At 39.2% G+C, this 22,004-nt stretch overlaps 1 protein-coding gene across 4 annotated transcripts in view; it reads left to right on the forward strand.

Moving 5' to 3' along the window:
- The window catches only part of epb41l4a (erythrocyte membrane protein band 4.1 like 4A), a 74,900-nt gene that overhangs the window by 46,109 nt on the left and 6,787 nt on the right, over positions 1 to 22,004 (forward strand). For all 4 annotated transcript variants that reach the window (XM_035391893.1, XM_035391891.1, XM_035391892.1 and 1 more), the window contains 10 exons: positions 5,229 to 5,316; positions 5,579 to 5,667; positions 5,944 to 6,007; positions 8,977 to 9,068; positions 10,073 to 10,150; positions 12,980 to 13,095; positions 15,025 to 15,115; positions 15,409 to 15,501; positions 18,861 to 18,974; positions 20,772 to 20,819. In XM_035391893.1, the coding sequence (XP_035247784.1) occupies positions 5,229 to 5,316; positions 5,579 to 5,667; positions 5,944 to 6,007; positions 8,977 to 9,068; positions 10,073 to 10,150; positions 12,980 to 13,095; positions 15,025 to 15,115; positions 15,409 to 15,501; positions 18,861 to 18,974; positions 20,772 to 20,819 (873 nt within the window). The remainder of the gene's footprint in view (positions 1 to 5,228; positions 5,317 to 5,578; positions 5,668 to 5,943; positions 6,008 to 8,976; positions 9,069 to 10,072; positions 10,151 to 12,979; positions 13,096 to 15,024; positions 15,116 to 15,408; positions 15,502 to 18,860; positions 18,975 to 20,771; positions 20,820 to 22,004) is intronic.

The raw sequence follows: 22,004 nt of genomic DNA on the forward strand, positions 1-22,004 counted from the left end.
GCAGTTTGTCCTTACATATGGGAGCGAGACGCACCATCATACTATTTAAACAGCCCTCAGACAGTAATACAGGCCCTGCCAGGCATGAGTCTGGTGCCCTCACACACTCACAGGCCCAGTGCCACAACAATCCTGGCACCACCGCAATTGAGCTTCTCCATTATGGAGAGGAATATATATGTAAGGCCTCTACCCTCGCTTCTATTGTATACACTCCCCATGAATATTGATTCCCGGTATGAATTATGAATTAGGAGTAACTGTATTTTATCTCTCTTGGCCGACCCCCAGCTGCTGAGGAAAAGGGAGAGAGGACGACCTTATCTTCCGCAGAAAGGTCGCTTGCTTCCTTCAGACCATGCTTTTGACAGATCCGGAGGGAACTGTTTTTATTTTCTTTTGCGTAGACTTAGCATTAATACTTCATAAAGATCGACCTTTCCTTTCACGGCCACCTCCTCTGGGAATTAAAGAGCAGGTGCTCTTTTATTTCACGTGGTTTTCTTCCGCAATGTTTTCTTTTATTATTTTTTTTTTCTTTTCTTTTCTTTTTTGGCTGCTGGATATGACATGCCACATTAATTCAGCGGTCTTTTGAAGTTCCTCTCTCCTGTAGACCTGGATCAAATCCAGACTCAGAAAGAGAAGGCGATCAGCCAGCTGACTTGTGCCCACGTAGCCAAATAAACCACCAGAGAGTTGGATTAAACGGCAGCTTCTGTGATATGTTTTAACCACAGGGGTTGGAGTTTTAGATTGGATTTTTTTTCCCCCTCCTCACACAGAGGGTTATTTCTGTTAAAGCCTGACTCAGTCTCAGGAAGGGTGGCTCTGGACAGATGATTTTCCTCCGCCTGTATACTCCCCTTCCTCTGACCAGCCAAAATACTTTCCCAGTATTCTCCACAGTATCTATTATTCCTACCTACTTCTGTCTAATCAAACCAGCGCAGGAAACAGTAAAACACCAATAAACATCATTTAAGAGTGAACCTGACAATGTTAATTGACAAAATTTCAGTATAATTATGTTGAAGCCATTGCATTAATGGCATATTCCGTGGTGTGAATAAGATTTATTTTAGAAAGAAAAGTAAAGCTGGGTTTTACTAGACAAATTTACAGCAAATAAAGTTCTCACTATTGGCACTTGTGCTGAGAGAATTAGGATGAGTTAGTGACTTCATGCCAGTTTGTGGCACCATTGTTCAGTTTGGCTGAGTTTTGGTATTCACCAGATCAACTTATTTTTCTAATTTTTTTAATTAAATTAATTGCAGCAAAGTTCCATTCAAAAGGCACCTCAATCAATACCTTCCAAGAAAGAACGTTTAAGAAAAAAGTTGAGAAAATTTAATTCCATTATTCCTTATTACAAGCTCACAAAAATGTGTAGCACAGTCAAGGCGCAATGAGGGCCAGATTCATGAATGAGTGTATTACATTTTTTAAAAAGGAAGTTGACATAATAGCACTGACTAAAATGAAACATGACAAACAGTCACATAGAGGCTGTTTTCAAAAGAATATGGATACAATTCGCTTCCCTTATAATAATGTAGAAACATCTCATCATTTGCTTCTGTTACAACATCAAATGTGACTATTGTTTAAATAACTGAAAATAATTGTCATTGAATGGGAGTTACAAATAGTTCCCTCTCATTTTAAGGTCACGCACAGTCTGTTTATTTATGCTGTGTTGTTTGGTTTTGAGCTGTGTTTGAAAATGGAAAATTTCATGACTCTTGGACATGAAGTCTCCAGGAAGGAATGGCAATAAACTGCAAAATAAGAATTGATCGACCCTCAGCTGAAGCTACTGAGCATGAAACAATAGCATTGAGATCTATACCTGAGATTCAGGGTCTCCCATAATGTGTACAAAAGGCAGAGAGCTAAAGCTTCAACCCTCCAGTTCTTCTCCAGTACTTCAGCTTAATGAAATAATGGCTCACCAGTCCCTCATACACTGTTATGGCAGCCTGTGGCAATGAAGCCCAATGGCCATCCAGTGATAGATGTCAAAAATAAATACTGTGAGGTCTGAGTTTGTGCAGAAATGTGTGGTAAGATTCTGTAATTTACTTCCAAGACCTCCACAGAGTCTCCTGGTCTCAGATCAGTGGTTCGGATTCAGGATATGCTCCCTCATTTTTCTTTGCCGTCTGACACCATCTACTTGCTGCACTAGTCACCCAATCAGGCCCAGACTTCAGCCCTGATTAAAGGGATCAATTTGCAGGACTCATGGCTCCCCCGAGCTTCAGGAAGCACTCGTAAATAACTACTCTCTCCTTTCACTACTCTATATTTATAACAGCACTGAAGAGAGCATCAGTGATCATTTTCATCCCCTCCTATAAATGGATGGATGGAAATTCACAAAGCAACATTTTTCTCTGCAAGTAAGGAGAAAATGAGGTGTGTGACCTTCTCCAAGGTCGCGCGTCAACCCGACACCCAGGCGGAGTAGAGTCACTGCTATCTTAATCATGCAAGGCATGGATGTATGATGCCAAGAAACAAATGAACAATAGAGGTCATATATTTTTCCCCAAACCTCAAGCATGATGAGGAAACATTGTGTATTGAGATTCTTACAGCAGGGCCAGCTCTAGGCAGCCATACCAGCCAGCCAGCAGCCATACCACCATGCAAGGGCGTAATTTAAGGGGGGGGGGATAGGGTTACAACCCCCCAATAATACAAAACAGGCCAAATAACTCCCAGTAATATAGCATGATGATGATAAAAAAATAATTTCAAATAATAAAGATGGAATTTCATGATGTGATTGGAATATACTGATCAATAAGACTGAAAGTTTGTCACAAAAGTCGCAGGTGCCACGCATTCTGTGACTTTCCCAATTTTTTTGTGCCATTTCTGGGATGTCCTCAGTTTTTGGGTTTGTAGTTTTTAGACCAAATGAAGGAATGCATTTCATCCATGGTAATTTCCCCCCAGTCTGTGATCACATTTCACATTCTAGTTCCACCCAGCGACTGCTCCCCCAGCATTCTCACCGAAGGCGGCACAAAGGCAAGAGTCAGGCCTGACTCACAGTCTGCAAAATAAGCCAAATAATTTCCTCTCACCATAATGCACATTGGTATAAGCAGTAATGTAGTGTGAGTACATGTGTTTTCTGGAGAAATTACCTCACTCAGTGCTTGAACACACACCTGTTAATCAGTAATTGCTCAACACACTGACTCAGACCATAGGTCTGTTCATTATTTTCTTGAATGGAATTCAAAGAACTTGGAAGCGTATCTTTACTAAAGGCAAATAAGTTAATGATTAAGTTGTGAAAAGGTGAAGGTATTTTGTTTTGTGTTTCGTGACTATTATGAAACTATGCAGCTTGTTTAAGACTTGAAATGTGGGAGATAAATCATATTCCACATTTGCTGTCCAGGTCAGACCCTTCCCTTGTCCAAACAGTTATTGTAGAGCAGTACACACATTGTGTCTCTGCTAACACCAACACGGAACTTTCCTCTCACCTTGTGCTATATTTATGAAGCCTTACGCAATCTTGAACGTGCTTCTAATCTGTCTTCTGCTGAAATGTGTTTCAAGAGAGCTCTGTCCTTACAATGCGACAAATGCAACAGGACAACCTCCTCCTCTTTTTTTCTATTTAATTTGGAACCAATTAGCAGCAATGGCTGTCAAGTGCCACAGTGCCACCCTCCCCCGTGCCCGGGGTACTGTGGCTGAAGAGCGTGCCGTCCCCTGGTACACTTATCACTGAGCCAGTTTACACTCCGCAGGCCATACGACTCACTAAAGGAGGGAGATAAAACTCAGAGAAGCAGCGGTAGCCTGTTATAAAGGGCACCTGCTGTGTCAGGGGATACCATTGCAGCAGCGTCCCAAGGAATCGTGGCTGAGGGAATTCACACTACCCCTGGTGGAATGAGGTCGTCTGTAGCATTGAAGACAAAATGAATTGAATATTATTTAATGCCCTTTTTTTTAAAATTGCTGATGTTAGAGGAGGCTCTGGCATTCTTTACGATTGCTTGATCTGGGTACTCCTCCTAAGAGTGAGGCTCTTCTTTTGTAGTGCTGGTGCGTTTGATTTATTTTATGTGATCTATGCATGTTACCATATCTCCTCTAATAGGGAACTCTGGAGAGAGGAATTCTCCCTTCTCTTTCTTCTGTCATAAATCACTGTGTCCTGGAATGCATGGCACAGTTACGGCTGTTGACTAAGGGAGGTTGGAGTATGATGGTTTGATTTAGAGTGTTTATGTGCAACGGCATCCCAGTATGTAGAGAAATGCACATCAGTGTGAGGAATAGCGTGCTTCTGACAGACTGGCTGGGAGAGAATGACCAGAGAAGTACAGCATGCTTGGAAACATTGTGTGATGCGGTGGGCCCATTGTGTCTTACTGCATTTAGGCTTTTTAAATGCTGCTTATCAATAGGTGGACAATGGCTATACCGTCACACCAACATTAGACTCTTATTTACATGCAATGGCCTTGAGCCTACTCAACACAGAGAAATAATGTTATAGTGTCATAAATTTAGGACGTTCAATTAATTTTAGATCTATGAAATGACTTCATGGAAAATGGTCTGTTCAGCGGTTTTTATGGTAATTTACTACTTTGCGGAAGAGAAGATAACTGAGACCAGAAGCAGTTATAGGTGAAAGAAGCCATTTTCAGCCATAAATTTAATTCACTCGACTGTATACTGCACAGTGGAATTTGTGCTGAGTAATTTAATGTTCTCAGTATAAAACTGGCATGATTTATACCTGATGTAAGCTAATCCTGCCACTTAAAGACAAGTTTTTAAGCAATTTATAACACAAGAAGCCAAAATTCTAATAATTTTACATACCGTATTAAATAGTGATGAAATGTTCAATATTTTATTACCAATAAGTGTGTGTGTGTGTGTGTGTGTGTATGAAAATTGTTTTTCAGACAGCTTTCATATTAAGCTGTATTGTTACTTCTTAGTCTGCATCAATGTTTTATCATTTCAATGGAAATATATAAGGAAAGGCTGAATGTTTTAGATGTTTTGCTTGTCAAGTTGTCTTTTTACATTGTTAATCATTGAAAAACTAATTAAGCCCAACTTCTGAGTTTCCTGCAGTGTGTTATTGTGTGGCCCGTGGGTTGGGACCAAATTCAAGCTTTTGAAATGATACAAAGATGTATTCACTAATGAGATAACCTTTTCTGCTGCAGGGGTCAGGTTCCCTCCGAGGCTGAAATTAATTATTTAGGAATTGCCAAAACACTGGACATGTATGGAGTCGACCTTCACCCTGTATTTGTAAGTCTACTTTACCCAGAAAAAGGCAACTGTTGGAATATGAAAGATGGAGAATGGCTTGACTTAAACAGCTGCACAACAATTACAAAGAAAGCTCAATTTAAGCTTCAGGGATGTTCATGCTGTCGGAAATTGTGGCCATTTTATGATCTTTGTATTGATTCTGGTCATTTTAAAAGCTGATAACAGCCTTTTGTACATTGCATGTTTTTTCAAAGATCGTATGGTGTGATGGCTTAATTGGCTTATTCATATTTTGCAGGGTGAGAAGCAGTCTGAATATTTTCTAGGATTAACACCTGTAGGAGTTGTTGTTTACAAGAACAAAACACAAGTGGGGAAGTACTTCTGGTGGGTATTATTGTGCATGAACAGGTCAGGGAGCTGTCAATGGAAGAATGAGAGATACTGTGTCGTGGGAATTAATCTTATCGAATCAAACTTAAGTTGTAGAACAAAGGGTTGTTTTCTTCATTTGGGTCACATTTAAATTTAATAGCAATGTTCAGCAGGTTTACATTTCCAAACAGATTGCAGCAATTGATGTTTCTGCATATCAAACCTTGTGATCAGTCATTTTCAAATGCACTCAAGGCGTTAAAGCACATTATTTTTTTTTCATTTCAGGCCAAGGATCACAAAAGTGCATTTTAAGGAAACACAATTTGAGCTTCGAGTCATGGGGAAAGATGTGAGTTATCCTTTGGTGTGTGTATGTAGGCTATAGTTATTTTAAACATAATTTGTTTTCATTGAAGCATGCAGTCCGTGCCGTGGAGGCCTCAGTATGACACGCTCAGCCGTAGCACCATCTTGGGAGAGATCCTTCCAGGCAGCAGGGTATTCCCAAACTCACCGCACAATAACAGCTTCTCCGGCTGACTGGGCACCCGTATTCTGTCCGTGCCAGCTGTGCCCAGTCCCCCCTGTGCACACAGCCACTGCTGGCTGTGTGAATTTAGGAGGTCATGCCTGCTAGTGAAATTGAGGGAGGACGATACAGCGATGAGCTGGGCCTGGAATTATGATTGGGCTTTCTAAATTTGGTGAAATGAAATGGTGTGTTTAGAGAGCGAGAGAGAGAAAGAGAGAGAAAGTCACGTCGCGAGCTGCAAAGAAATCCAGAATCACTGAAAGCATTCAAGCTTATTTCAAATGAAACGGGTTTATATTTTGTTCGTTTATCCTCTTGTTTGTTTGGAGTTAATTATTTCCATGGACCTAAGGGCATAGACCTTACGCATGAGTTTTCTCAGCACACTCATATGAATAAAATCTGCCGTTGTGGGAAAAAAGACACTTACTCCGGGCTGTGTTTGAGGGGAAAACTGCATATTTGATGATAATTTATTTTTCATCCCCTTGTTTATTTGTGACAGCATGGCACTTGAAAAACAGCCCTCAGTAAGCTACTATTGATGTTAAAGTCGGGAAATAATATTTACGATGCTTAAATCTGATAAATTCCTGTAATTAAATTTTATGTTTTGGCTCTGATCCCTAAATTAAGCTGAATTTCTGAAGATTTACTTCTCGAGTTCGCTTTTAAAAAGTAAAGGACAACTGTTATGTAATAAATCCATCCACTAATAGATGTTTTTTTTTTTTTTGAGAATTTTTGTGCACACTACTGCATGGACAGTGTTTATATTTGTGTAACATATTACCCATCCCCTAAAAAAATGTTTTGTTTATGTTGTCAGTAATGAAAAAAACGCATGAAAAACTAGCTTGGACTTCATTTACTGTACCTACATTTCGTCAATAGAAGGAAAGGGCTTTTGGCACCAAGTTTACTACAGATTATTTATATTCTGGCTTCCAGTTTAGGTTTGTTTCATTTCAAATCGGAAAATGTGATCAAGCATTCAATCAAATCATTTGCAATCAAGTTTCTTTGTCTAGTCCGCAGTCTTTTCATTTGCCTTTCCCATTTGCTTGCAATTGACTGGGCACAGCGGTTCTCTGGATGTACTGGTCTGATGGGAAAAGCAAAATTGATGTTTTATGCTCTTGCTTTGGCTATTATGTGGTGCTTTCACTAATTGGTTGAAAAATAATTTTGTATATTACAGCCATTTAGCAGATTCTCTTACTCAGAGCGACTTACATAATTTTCACATTTACATTACATCTCTTTATACAGCTGAAGCAATGTAAGTTAAGCATCTTGCTCAAGGGTACAATGTCAAACCTGGGAATTTAATTTGTGACCTTTAGGTTACAAGACCAGCTCCTTACCCTTACACTCCCTTAGGATATATGTATTAAGGGACATCTGGAGAACAGTGTTAACATGCTCAATTTAATTATTTGTTTTTCACCAGTTCTTTTCCAGTTGGAAAGAATTGGAAAGTGCATCTACTTTTATACCGCACACAATTTAAATTTTTTAAATTAAGGTTCATGTCCTTGCAGTCCCTAGTTTTCCCCTTTATTGTGGTCTTGTGGTTATTGTTTTAATTCACAGAATGATGCATTTATGCCACTGTAAAATGGTTGCAGATTTGGTACTGAAAGAACTGACCCAAACCTCCATTTCAATCATACAAATGCCCTAAAACTGCCCTCTGTATGACGGCAGGAGAGACAGAGATTGACACTGAGATACATGGGTAGCACCATTGCCTTAGCTAGCAGTAATCCTCTGTGTCATTCTCATTTGGATATTTCTTTCCCCGGACCACACCTTATCACCTTTTGTTTTATTTGATTCCCATCTCATCTCAATGGGATAATGGAATGCATTAGATTCCAACAGCAAGAACTGTAATTCCTCACAATTCTATTGTCTGCAATCTGCAATGTCTTGGCACTCTTGAGACCTTCATAATACATACATGATAATGCAGCCAAAAGCAAAGAGATGCACTGTGGGTGTGCCTCTGTGAAACCATCACACTGCCATAACATGAATGAAACATGCAGCTTTGGGGGCATTGGGGTGAGAATTTAAATGTTTAATTATAACCCTGGGGCAGAAAGAGTCCTAAATGTGGCTCACCATGTCCAGTGAAGCAGCAGGAAATTTCATTTAAACGTGAGTGGATTTCATTATATGGTCTCCCTCAAATATTGATAAAGGTTTTCCTACATTAAAAGGCACATTAAAGCTTGAAATAGTTTAGCAGGTTTGATCTCCTCTTAGGGGGAATATATTAAAATGGTTTAGGAAAATGGAGGGCTTTTCAAATCATTTCACATAAAAACAGTCCTTGCTTTTTGAGTTGTAAAAAATTATCTGGGAGCAATGATTGAAAGACCCCATCAGCTACTTGTGATCAGTAGACATCTATACATGCAAATGTAATGTTTGGAGAAATACAGTTTAATCATATGGTTGGCACACATGGGATGTAGATTTTCCTTCCAGCCAATCATGCAGGTAGACAATATTAGCATACAATATAAGTATTCAGGTATACTACTATAGGCAGTACACATTCTTTGCCTTGTATTAATGATGAATTCAATATCCTAATCAATTTGTAAACAGGACATATTGCATATGGTGTTATAGGCTAATGCAAATCCCCCTTGACAACTTCATTGTTTTTGCTACAGAAATAGAGCTGTAACATGTTCAGCGATGTTAATGCTGCACGTGTTAGTATAAGCAGTTTTAGATGGGTTGGTTCATCTGTTTCTTTTCATTTGCAGTGTAACGAGACATCGTTCTTCTTCGACGCGCCCAATAAAACAGCTTGTAAACACCTATGGAAGTGCTGCGTGGAACACCACACATTCTTCAGGTGAGGGAGAGAGCGGCGGTGCACCGCTGTTGATCGGTCCCGGGTGTGTGGAATCCAACTCCAGGCCCTGCGCGGGCAGAAGGTGTGCTCAGTGAAATCAGACCTGCTCGTCGCTTTGAGGAGCCCGCACTCGTGCAGCCGGCTGGCGATCGCGTTATTGCATCCCCCAACTGCGAAACCGCAGGAGCCAGGCTTTCCGTCGTTCGTTCACGCGTGAAACCGCGGATTTGCCCGTTAGGTGCTGTGGAGGAGGATAAGGGCTTGACAGGTTACTCGTGGGAGTGCTCCACCCGCCTTTAAATGTGGCCGGCGTCTGGGAGAGTGTAACGATGTGATAACTAATGAGGTAATGAGCACGTTGCGAGGTGGGTGAAGAGCTGCCTGCGAGTCGCTAATGCGCAAACGAGGGAAAAAGCTTCACCTTTGCAGGCTTAATCAGGTCATGCCGTTCAAAACAAAACCTGCTGGTACCTACGCAAGAGTGGTTATTTAATGGCTCGTTGCCGTTGAAATTTTACATTTGACACATTCTCTTTACCCAAAGCTGAATGCTTGAATTCATTGAGGGCCAGAAACAAAATTTTTCAAGTATATTTTTTAAGTACGTGATCGAACAGGGTTTCTGGGATGTCATGCAAGCTTTTGGCATGGTGTACTGAGGGACATATTTTACACTGTGGGAAATAGGTTGTTTAACCTATCCAGTGGGCACAGAAAGCAGCTTTATTGTTATTATTATTATTATTATTATTATTATCACATCCTTAAAGGACCTTCATCTGAACTGTTTTTAAAGCTTAGTAAATTAAAATGTTAAGTGTAATAAAATAATTAGATTTTGCTATACAACTGTTCAGATGATTCTTAAATCTGGTACCAAATATGTCATAGTTCCGAGCCTTAAACACTGAAAATGCAAATCCTATTTCAGTGTTGCTATAGATATAAATTTGACAAAATTACATTTGTTGCACAATTTATTATTATTATTTTTTGTTCTTCAGAATGCCAGAAAATGATTCCAACTCATTGACAAGAAAACTGACAAAATTTGGTTCCCTGGGATCAAAGCATCGCTATAGGTGAGCAAGCAGCTGTTCCCTTCAAATAGAGACATGCAAAGTGATTCACTTTTCTAACAGCTTCACTTTTCAGGACAAATGGAAAATAAATTCAGGTCATTTGTTGGTCAAAACTGAAATTCACACTTTAATTTTAAATGACCTCTTGATTAATAACTACTGAAGGAGAAACTTAAAGAAAAATGTTCTCAAATGTATTTGTCTTTGCCGAGATTTTATCGGGAGTGATGCATTGCAAGCATATTTATGATAAAAGCCCAAGTTTAGTGTTTGTGGTGTGCTTAGACTGTCTTACAAAATACACGTTGGGCCAGATTTACTAAGGAAATAGTCGCAGAGCCAAAACATTCTCTGTATTGCGGCTCTGTTGTGGTCACAGATACCGACACATTAACGACTGATTTATCAAGACTGCTTCTATTTACACAATCAAATAACTTTAATGCCTTCTTTTGTTATTTTACGGTTCAGGTTCAGAAACAATATGGCGTGCTATGAAATGGATATGGAGCAATCAGGCACAAGTAACAATTGAACACAAGGAAAAGAAAACTTAAATTTATAGATCAGGAAATATAGGTCATGGTCAACAAGGTACAGCTTCACAATGCCATATTGCAGCATATGACTAAAATACAAATAGTGAGGACAAAATTTTTCTGCGACATCAAATACACGAATTGTAGAGTGGGAAAAGATGGCATCATTTTAGATGGCGTACGAAATAAAAAAATAAAAAAACTTTACAAGGGCAAAAGTCAAAGGTGGTGGTCCAACAAAGGAAGTTATATTAACAACAATAGAAGTAGAGTAGTATTCCTGTAAAATGAGCAGGTTGTGGGGGTGGATGGAATTGACATGAATGAACGTGCAATGGGAGAAAGCCACTGAGCGTATGATGGTAAAATTGAATTCACAATTCATTATATACCCTACTAAACACATATGCAGAACAATTGTTTAAATTGTTTAAATTCAGAACTCTTTTATCATAGTAACTGCTAGCTGATGCCTTCAATAGAAGTCTAGCGTCCTTTCAATAAACCAAATATAATTTCATATTATATCTGAATATAAGTGAGAAGTGATTAGTAGAAACGTGTGAAACACATTTTATATCCTATCTCCTCTCCAGAGTTGTATGCATCAGAGGATGCATTTGTTCAACTCCAGCCGATGCAGCCCACAAGTGAAACTGATTTGACTGCTGAGAATGTGCCTACAGCCTGCAGCCCTTCCCTGGCATCCTGTGCGTCAGGCATAGGCTATATCAGCGCACACAAATAGCTGCCTGCTTTCAGTTCTAAAAATTCTTATGCAATGAGGGGAGTCACAATTAATGCATGCTGTAGCACATTATATGGAATACTTATTGCCTAATTTACATAATATCCACTCCAGTTATACATATGCACGAACACATTTAACTTTACATCAAAAGGAAAGTCTCAGAGTGACATAATCCCTGAAAATTACATCCTAATAATTCTGATCCATTGCGACCATTCAGTAAATCCAACGTCAACATTGCGATTTTGTAGCAACTGCTTTTGCGTCAGAAAAACAGTCGCAATCCTTTTGTGAATCTGGCCCATTGTCTTTGTGTGCTTGCATGTTAAAGATTAGGCAACAAATATTGAACTTTATATGCTGTAGTGAATTTAAGTCAGGTTCTGAGTGGTTGATCATCATCATTTGATTGTGAACATTATACTAATGTGAAGATAAGCATTTCAATGTTCCAAATTTTTTATAAAAATGCTACATTTCAAATTATATTGAAAGTGATTTCCAGGAATTCAAGATTGAATTCATAACGGCGCTCTTCATTCCATTTGACTAGCATAGGAAAAATGAAACATTGCCATGTTAGCCATCACCACACAAAACAAATTTCTAGAACAGTATATGTATACTTGATCCAGGACGGTTGTATGGTATATACATTCTCATCAAGTTTGTACAGTATTTATTACAATAAAAAAGATGTATTGTAAAGAGCATAGATTAGTCTCTGAATACCCGTTATTTATTATTTTTACTGCACACAGACATTTAAAACTGAAAGTACATAATATTTAGCACACTCAGTAGTAAGCTTTTTTAGCCATAATCTGTCCATAGCAGGGTGTATGTTTCTCTGTTCCTTTAGTTGTGATTAAGCACTCTCAAAAGCAGCATTTAATTTTTCATCCACATGTTAATTGCTTCCCCTCTAATTACCATGAAAAAAAGACAGAAACCTAAGTCTTCATGCTGAGCATGAACCGCTTCAGATGAACAGCTCATTCATCTGAAGCAGAACAAATAATCATAAATGTGTCACTTCATTTTTTTTTTTAATTCAAGGCCTAAATAAGAGATAGCCACAGAGGAGAGCGAATGATGAAATAATTTACATTTTTCATCATATCTGGTCACATTTCATTATTGTCTTGCTCTATAGCAGTTATATGTGTTCAGTGCAGCTTGACGGTCTGTGCTGAAGAACCTTGCAGTTTTACCTCCAGCGTTGGGCTTTGTTTATTTTACCTGCTGGAGTGTGTACGCGATGCGAATGTGGGTGAATCCCCGTGCCAGCTCGCGCTGAGAAATTAAAAGGGCCTTCTTTCCTTCTCTGTGCATATTTAAATCCTCCCGTCTCTTCCTTTTTTTTCAGCCAAGGGCCCTGGTTGCCCTGTACACCGAGCTGGTCGCGCACACTCCCATATGCCGGTGCGGCTACACATATGCCAGCGCACCTGGGTGTGAGTGACTGGGGGAAGCGTTGGAATGACGGAAGCCAATGAAAGCCCCAGGCTAATCTCCCTGTCTCCGTTCCCCCCGCAGTGGGAAGACAGCCATGCAGATGGGCAGGGATCCGTCCGTGCAGCTGCCTCGGCCCAACCTGCAGGTGCTCAGGTCTCGCAGCAAGACGTACCCGAAGAGAGTCCCAGAGCCAGCGGGTGAGCTGCCATCTCTTCTCATTTCTTCCCCGTCACAGTTTGTCTTTATTTGCGCTGAAGCACACAAACCCGACTGTTAGCCTGCCGCTGGCACAGAAGTGAATACAGCCCGCTGCCACTTCTATTCATTCTGTAGCCCAGCAGCTTAGCGTCTTGTGCAGCTGGCACAGGTAGCCCGCAGGTGACTGATTTGAGGGAAAAAGCAGTTGCTATTTTACATCTGAGGATGAGAAATGTCTTGCATTACATTCATTCAGCAGATGCTCTTATCCAGTGCAGATTACACAGTAAGTATTTTCACCTGAGTTATATGAGTAATTGTGCCAGAAAAGGCTGACAACATTCAGACCAGCGTGTATGTACTATATATGTACTTGCCAACCGAAGCCCTTCCTCTGGTATCAAGCTTCCATGGCTTGATACCAGACTGTGGGGCATTGACTGTGGGTCACTGTAGCTAAGACCAGGGCTTATGCTGGATATGCCATTTAAAACCCTAAACAGGATTTGGTGTTGTATGACTAAAGCACTTTACTTTTTATGTTATTGAAATAAAACAGACCAATACTGTTCTTTTTATATATTTTGGATACAGCATCTTGCCTCTTAATTTTACTTTGTATAGGAAGCATTTTTCTACATTCTAAGGCTGTAGCTAAGGTTCCTTACAACTGATTTGGGCTACAGCTGTTTTTTTACGCTCATTTTGAATGATGACAGAATTATGGCATTTCATCAAGCTTCATGTTTCACAGTAGAGGGGAAAGCTGTCCTTTCAATAATTACCCAAGTGTGAGCCTTCCCAGGTGTGTGGAATTCACACTTTCCAGCTCCTTTAACACTAAATTACAGAAAGCCTTAATAAACATCCCAATTATCTTCACTTGAACAATTCACATTGTTTACACAGCATCTGTCTCTACCCTGCTGGGAAATGTAGTTTAATATTTCAAATGAACCCAACACATGGCTGGAGAGACAGCATAAAAGCAATTAAAACAATTGTGATTCTGTTCTGTTATTTCATATGCAGGCTTCAAAAAATAAGAGTCAATATGGTGTCTGTCCATGCCCCTCCATTCTAGCCATCCTATCTTATTTTGTTCCTGGAAATTTCTGCCTTTCATTATAACTGCTTAAATAATTATCGAGAGGTGCTTACCATAATGAGCTGCAGAAAGGCAGACTGTTCCCAATGGTGGGAGGCTTCCCTGTACCCTGTAATATTTCATGCCTTTTATTTCCCAGAGGGTGGCTTGACTAATAACAGAATCAGTTTTGGATCCCTCACTGTCTCTGAGCCTCCGTATGGCTGTGGCAATAGTGTGGGGGTTTTATTCGGAGGTCAATAATTACTGTTCTGTCCCCCAGCTTGACCTCAGACTCCTGCAGGGAACCTTGGCTCATAAATCCACAGCCTGGCTCTGTGCTCATGTACCTCAGTAAATTCTTACCTGCACCATTTCTTTACAACCGATACAGTCTTTCTTTCGCTGTGGCAATATGTCTTTAAATCTTAGTGATCCTTCTTTTGTCACCTGCAAGTTTTGCCGGGGTTTCCAATTGGCTCTTACTAAAAAATAATTTTTTATAAAATAAATTGTTGTTGGCAAAATGTCTATTGTTTGTTTTGACTGAAGTAGTCTGAAGGAGAAAACAAGCAAAAACTACACACTTTCTCAGAAACAGATGCTAACAGTCAATCAACACTTATAGCCAACCTTTTCTGCTTGATATTTTTTTCAGCTTTTTTTGTTAGATTTACTACAGGGCACAGTGTGTAGAGATTATTAGCACAAAAAAGGCACTGAAGGGCAAATTTCACCGGCTGCTAACACTGACAGTAACTTGCGGGGTTTTTGCTGATTTTCTCAATGGCAGGATCCAATCTCACACTCCCCCTCTGCAAACTCTTTTCCTTTTGATCAGGAACCAACAACATGAATCGATCAAACACAAAGCCTGAGAACAGAGACAGCGAAGGAACAACCAAAATCATTGCGCCCTCGCCCGTAAAAAGGTATCAGATATCTGACAAAATTCACTTCAGGCTGCATGTTTGTTTGAAGACTGTTTGAAGTTTTAAATATTTCTCCAGTGGTATTGCATGATTTCTATTCCTAGTTTATTGATAATGTTCAGCACACAGGAGCACGCAGGTTATGAAAGCTTTACTTTCTTTCCTGAAGCTGGGAATAGTAGTAGATTGCAGTTTGCTATTGAAGATGGGCAAACCTCAAAACATACTGAGTTCATTGATTAGTGAATGTTACCACTGTGTATTTTGTGTGTCAAATTATCTGTTTGTCTCAGTCCTCTTGGCTCCAAGGTTTCCAAACCAGAGAGCAGTCCGGAGGCACAGCGTGGAAGGCCCAGTGCACCATGGGATGAAAATGCACCACAGAGGTTTGATTTATAGCTCATCCTTCTGCGTGTCTTCTTCTGGTCCTAACACAAAGTCGTTACTACTTTTAATAATGTCAGTATACTCTAGTTTTACTGACTAAAACAGATTTCAGTGACTCCTTATCACAGTTTTCATTTCCACACATTTCACCCATATCTGCAATGCACGATCAGTCTCTTAATGAAATGAGACTGAATCTTCCAATTGTACCATCCATTCATGTTTCTTTAATTATAGTACACTGGCATGTGTGATATTGAAAGAGTGCATCTTACAGCCTGAGACTAAACTTAGATGATGTGTGATGGTGTCATTCCTGAGTCTATTGTGCTGCAGAATTGTCAGAGGGTGCTATAGAGCACAATAGACTCAGAGGGTGGTCTACAGCACCCTCTGACAATTCTGCAGCACAATAGACTCACAAATGACACCATCACACATCATCTAAGTTTAGTCTCAGGCTGTAAGATGTACTCTTTCAATATCACACATGCCAGTGTACTATAATTAAAGAAGCATGAATGGATGGTACAATTGGAAGATTCAGTCTCATTTCATTAATATGGGACCAGCCTCGCAATTTCTGTGTTATATAATTGGATGGATTTTTACACCTGGATTCTTTACAATTATTGTAAGTTAATTAAATGTGATTGGTGACTGTATGACTGACTGTAATGAAATAAACTTTTAATTAAGTTTGCCAAAAAATAATAAAAAGGATTCCGATTGGGTGGCTATCAGAAATTCAAGACAGTCAAATTGAGGAATCAAATGAGAACAATGAGGAAGAACATGTAGGACTAACACAACTAAGAAAAGTTCTGTTCTAGTGTTCATTAAAGCAGTCACGGTATAGTACATTTTGTGTCATTGCTGAATAATAGCATTGTAGCATTGACACTAATCAGTGTGAATTACCTACAGTAATACCCCTTATAAATCCTCTACCATAAATATTGGATGTTTGAGCATTTATTTTGTGTAGGAATACAAAATGTTAACTGAACATTAGCTATACAAAATAATATAAATACATTTGTGGAAGTTCAGAAAATTACAGAATTTTAGAGATTTTAGAGTGTTTGTCTGTGAATTTTATAAGCATGTTTTAACCTTTATGCTATGCTCTGAGGGAACCAAAGAATCAAGGTATTCAGATTCTTGACTGAAATAACATTTAGTAAGAGAAAATCTCAGCAAGGATACGATATTGTATAATCACTCCTAAAATGCCAAAAGTACCCTGTCATAGGAGAAACATTACATTATGCAAATTAAAAAAACTGTGAAGAGAGCATTAAGAGGGTCATCTATGTGAATGCTTTTGCAGAATTGAATTCCACATTGATTCAATTTTATTTTTAAAATACTGTAAGATGTTGGTGGTCTTAGTTTTTTTTTTTTTGGACTTCAGAAGAGCCTGTAGTCAATCCAAATGTTCTCCATCCTTCAAACTGTATACAAAGATCCAGCTTTCCTTGTACATTCCGTTCATATTCCTCTTTCATGTCAAAATGCACTGATGCCTTTGATAGAAAGTCAATGAAAATCAATAAGAAATTTACATTTTTAGATTAATCTTCGGGAAAAAGCTAATACATGTTTAAAAGCCCTGTCCGTGGTGAATCACTGCACCGCCCTGTAATGCGGATTAATTTCATATTTCCGCAGAATAATTCATTCAAAAAACACGGTTGGAGAAAAAAGGACGTTGCTGTGACTGACAGTGTACAGGCCGCATTTCGCTTTTTCAGAGCAACACCTCATTTAAATTTCACAAGTGACCTCAGCATTAAAAATTGAACAGACACGTGTAGGAGGCAGTGGGGCTGTGCAGGCCTGAAGACGCTGTGTGTGGAATTGAATGAGTGAGCGTTAAAAACCTGCCAGTAATGGGACCTGGAGACTTCTTTAAAAGGGGACGCATTATCACTTTGTAGGGTGTGTGTGTGTGTGTGTGTGTGTGTGTGTGTGTCCCTCACTTTGTCCTGCTGCAGTAGCATAGAACTCACAGGGGAAGAGGGGGAAGGGGAAGCAAATTGTGAGAAGGGTATGTAGCATTGGATCAGTGCTACAAATTTACAACAAATATGGAGAAATTAATAAAAAATAACTGGAGAATTGCATTTAAAGCACTGAAAGCTAAAAGATTAATTAAAGCTGCAATACTGTGTCATGCTGTATTATCCAAAGCACAGATTGTTTTTCTCCATGTTAAATCTCAATCGTCCAACATTAACCCTGAGAGATGAACAGGTGACCACTGACGCTTTTCATAGCAATATTAATTATTTTAAATCAAAACTTCTTATACATTTGCCACAGCACATTATCAGGTGTAGCTGGGTGCTCTATTTTGTATTTCTGAAAACTATTTTATATATTATTTCAAATGCATTGTGACTAGGGGACCTTACTATTAAACATAATCACCATTTCCACATTTGATTAGTATTTCATGTTTTACTTGCTCTGAGAATTTTGCTCTCACTAACTGTGGAAAGTTATAGATTAAACAATAAAAAGGCAAACTAAGTCATTTCTGGATCCTTTAAAGCTACATACTATCAGGGCCCTAATGGAATCCTAGCAAATAGCCTTCAGCCACATGCCTGTGACCCAGTCCCCTTTGTTGAAAATGGCAGGTCATTCCAGCTCTCTACACATTTTAAAAGCAGGAGCTCACCTTGCGTGTGGTTTCCTGCCAGTATTGTGGCCACTGAAATGACTTCCAGTTGGAATGCATTCATTTCACTAAACCTGGAACTTTTTCAAAGTCGTAGATTTAATTTATTTGATCCTGTTAGAGGATGAAAATTGATTAGACAGGGATTACATTTTGACTTAGCGTGAAAGAATCAAAGCTCTAATTTTGAATTGCAATTATATTTAATTCATAGAGTGAATTGGTTGTACATCGTATTCAGGACAATGCATATGCTGTGGCTTTGTTATTAGTCTTGGGTGCCCTTATAGACAAGCTCTATAGTAACCATCAGTAGATATTTATAATCAAGGAGTGTCTTCCTGTTTCAACTTCCAGACAGGATGCTGATGTGTGTCTCGTCCAAGCTGTGTGTCTCATCCTTGCTGGTTTATGCAATGTGCAAAACATTTTTGTATTCTTATTAGGCCTACTTTTTTTAACCAAGATTAAAATGTATTTTCACCAATATTCAGTTCTTGCCTTCCTTTGCTATCCAAAGACTATACATCTGATGTAAAGTTTTTGTTTTTATAAGCTAGATTTTAATGAAATAGCTAGTTAGCAACACATTTGCTGAATTATAGCTTTTGATATGCATGGAAAATTGCTGTTATTGCTAGCTAACAAATTATTTTGCTTTCCTCTCAGTGGTCTGTACAACTCAGCCAATGAGCGAAACAAGTCGCCAAAATTCCCAGCAGCAAGGAGGCGAACCCCATCAGGAGGAAGTGAGAACGAGCCATCTCAGCTAGCCAGACGCAGGTATTCATGCCTGAAGAGAGTGAGCATGCACGCACACACACACACACGCACACGCGTGTATGCGTACACGCACACACACACACACACACACACACACTCGCACACGCACATGCACCTGCACGCACAGGCACACGCACACGCACAGCTCTGATCTTCCTGCTGCCACTTCTTCAGAATGATACACTGGCCTACCTGCACTATCAGGTACCCCTGGGAAACGGCCTCCCGGAGATAAGGGAGTGTAAATACAGGCCTGGTTAACCACACACATAAATACTGGCCTGGTCAACCACACGCCCTACTACTATGTGTCCCTTGTACATCTCTCACTATCCCAAACACTCCTGCTCATCATTTTCTATCCATTCTGTCACCCTCATAGTATTGTCAAATATTGAAATATGAGCAAATTACATTTTTGTTTGAATTTCTGAAGCTCAGAAGCTCAGAACACGTATTGAGAGTCACCATTATCCGTATGTAATATGCTGCCCTATAATGAAATGCAGACATGATGTCCGTCACTTGAGAAAAGAGAAAAATGCCAGTGAGGATTTAACTAGAACTGGTGCTAAAGATGTTATATGTTCTTGTATATAATCAATATTCTCTCAAAGAGGGAGTGTGGAGGGGAAAATGCGCCAAAACAAATGGCGAAAGTTTGAACCCCAGAATGCTGAAAAATAAATGACAAGGGGCGGTAAGAAAACTGGATTCAGAACGGCACTCGAGGCAAAGAAATATAAATGTCAGAGGGAAATTTGAAGTGCAAAAAGGATAGTAAAATAGCCAAATAAAAAGCCGGTAGTTCTTTTTACTCTTTTATTTGAGATCCCCAATCCACATTCCAGCAAAGTAGTGAATCCAAAATAATTAATTGCTTGTAGGTTGACACAATATTTCCATGAGAATTCATAAAGAACAGTAAGGATCATTCCTTTTAAGTTGGGTAGATAGATAAATAGGAACTGCTCAGTCTGACTGAAATCGGACCACCACTCCCTCTAGTGGTGGCATATGCAGAGTAGTACTTCATGATACTATAATATGCACAAATATTCTGAGGGACTATGATTAAGTAATGATTGGGCACTTAATATACACACAGAACATTATACCTCATTTCTATCATTTGTTTTTTCTTTTGTAATACTTTTTGATCCAAAGTCTTTTTTCCTCACAAAAACGGCATCAGTTTAATATTCTATGTCAAAACTATTTACAGTATAAGCATAAATAAATGTAGTCTTCGAGTTAGCCAGTAATATTCAGCACAGTAATAATACACTGGTAATGTCACCACATTATTAGGTACTCCTATTTGTATTTTGTCACTCCATTATTTGCAGAAGGCAAACCGTGCTTAGCATGCTTTGACTGTCTTGAGTATGTGGTCCATTCACAGCAGTCTCATACAACATATCAATTCAACATTCAGAGCACACACCATGCAAGGGCCAAATGTAGCCATGGTTTGAAGGTCTTACAGAAGCATTTCCACCGCTCAAATGCACTAATGAATATACTTTAAAGGCTTAATATCTTGGAAGAAATGCATATTGAAGCTTTTTTTGTTGTTGTTTGAATGGCTGGAGGCAGAGAAGTGGTTTGCTGGTAATGATTGTGGTCTCGCTTCATGCGCTTGGCTTCAGGGAGAAATCCTGTCAGATAGCACCGAGTCTTAGAGGGATGAAGGCAGGCTTTTGAATATATGTGGCCACTCATGCCCAAAAGTGCTAAATCAGTCCCCCTCACTCAGGCATGAATAGATTGAAACTGTCTGCCGTTGTGTTTCAGGAAAGGCCAGAACAACGATGATCCCGAGGCCAAACAGCAGCGGAGAAGGTAGGCTGCTCATAGTAATTAGTTATAAGCTTATAAAATCATCTGTCTTGAAAGGAATAGAATTCTGTATTGAATCATTTGGTGTAGAGGTGGGCGGTATAAATGGTACACTGGTAGAAATATGTGGCACAATATGAATTTTGCTGTATCATCTACACCGCTATATGGATTTTAATGGTTACATTAGAGCATCAGTGCAAAAAAACAATAAGGAGTGTCCACTGACCCAGGGCTAGGAAATTCAGAATTCCAAGGCAAAGAAGTCATCTAAGATTTGGTGGCAGCGATTGACAGATTCGTATTTAATAAAGGACTACATTTGTTTTTTAACCAGTACTGTCGATTGATATTGACACTTTTTAGTGCAAATAGACTGTATGATCACCTTAAAAAGTGGTTACATTTATTTTGGCAGCTGGGATAGTGGAAATATACCTGGGGCAAGTGGAACACTCTCTCGAAAAATCCTCAGTGTCGAGCCCTGGCAAAGATACTGTTCACACTGATTGCATCACAGCTTGCTAACCCTTGCTTCTATTACTTCAGGCAACATCACTGAGAGGCCAATAAAAAACACATGGGTGTGATTCCCTTTTACATGAAAACAATAATGATTAATTAATAATAACCTTATAAACTCCAGGGAACAGTTACTAACCCTCAGTCTTGTATTCCTTTTAAAGAATGTTGAAATTAGGAGAAAAAAATATATATGGTGATATATATATTGTTATCAACCAAAACTTGAAATATATCATGATGGAAATTTTAGGCCATATCAGCCAGCCCTATTTTCGTATGTAAAAGGCCTATATTTTTGTAACGTTGATTTAATGAAATTCTATTTGAATTTAAGTTATTGGGTATAATATTTTTCTATGTGCTTTTGTGCATCATTGTTTGAAGGTGTGTGCATATGTTTGTTTGAATGAGTGTATACAGTGTGTGGCTATGTTTGTTTGAGGGTTTGTGTATATGTTTGTTTGGTGAGTGTGTACAGTGTGTGGCTATGTTTGTTTGATGGTGTGTACATACGTTTGTGCTGGGTAAGTGTGTACAGGGCATGACTATGTTTGCTTGTCTGAGCACCTGTGAGGGAAATAACCTATTAAAAATCTTCATTTACAATCCAGACACTTCAGTTTACAGTCATGTTAAAACATTTACATTTTTCCTGATGGAATA

This window comes from Anguilla anguilla, chromosome 14, assembly GCF_013347855.1.
Source record: "Anguilla anguilla isolate fAngAng1 chromosome 14, fAngAng1.pri, whole genome shotgun sequence".
Taxonomy (NCBI): domain Eukaryota; kingdom Metazoa; phylum Chordata; class Actinopteri; order Anguilliformes; family Anguillidae; genus Anguilla; species Anguilla anguilla.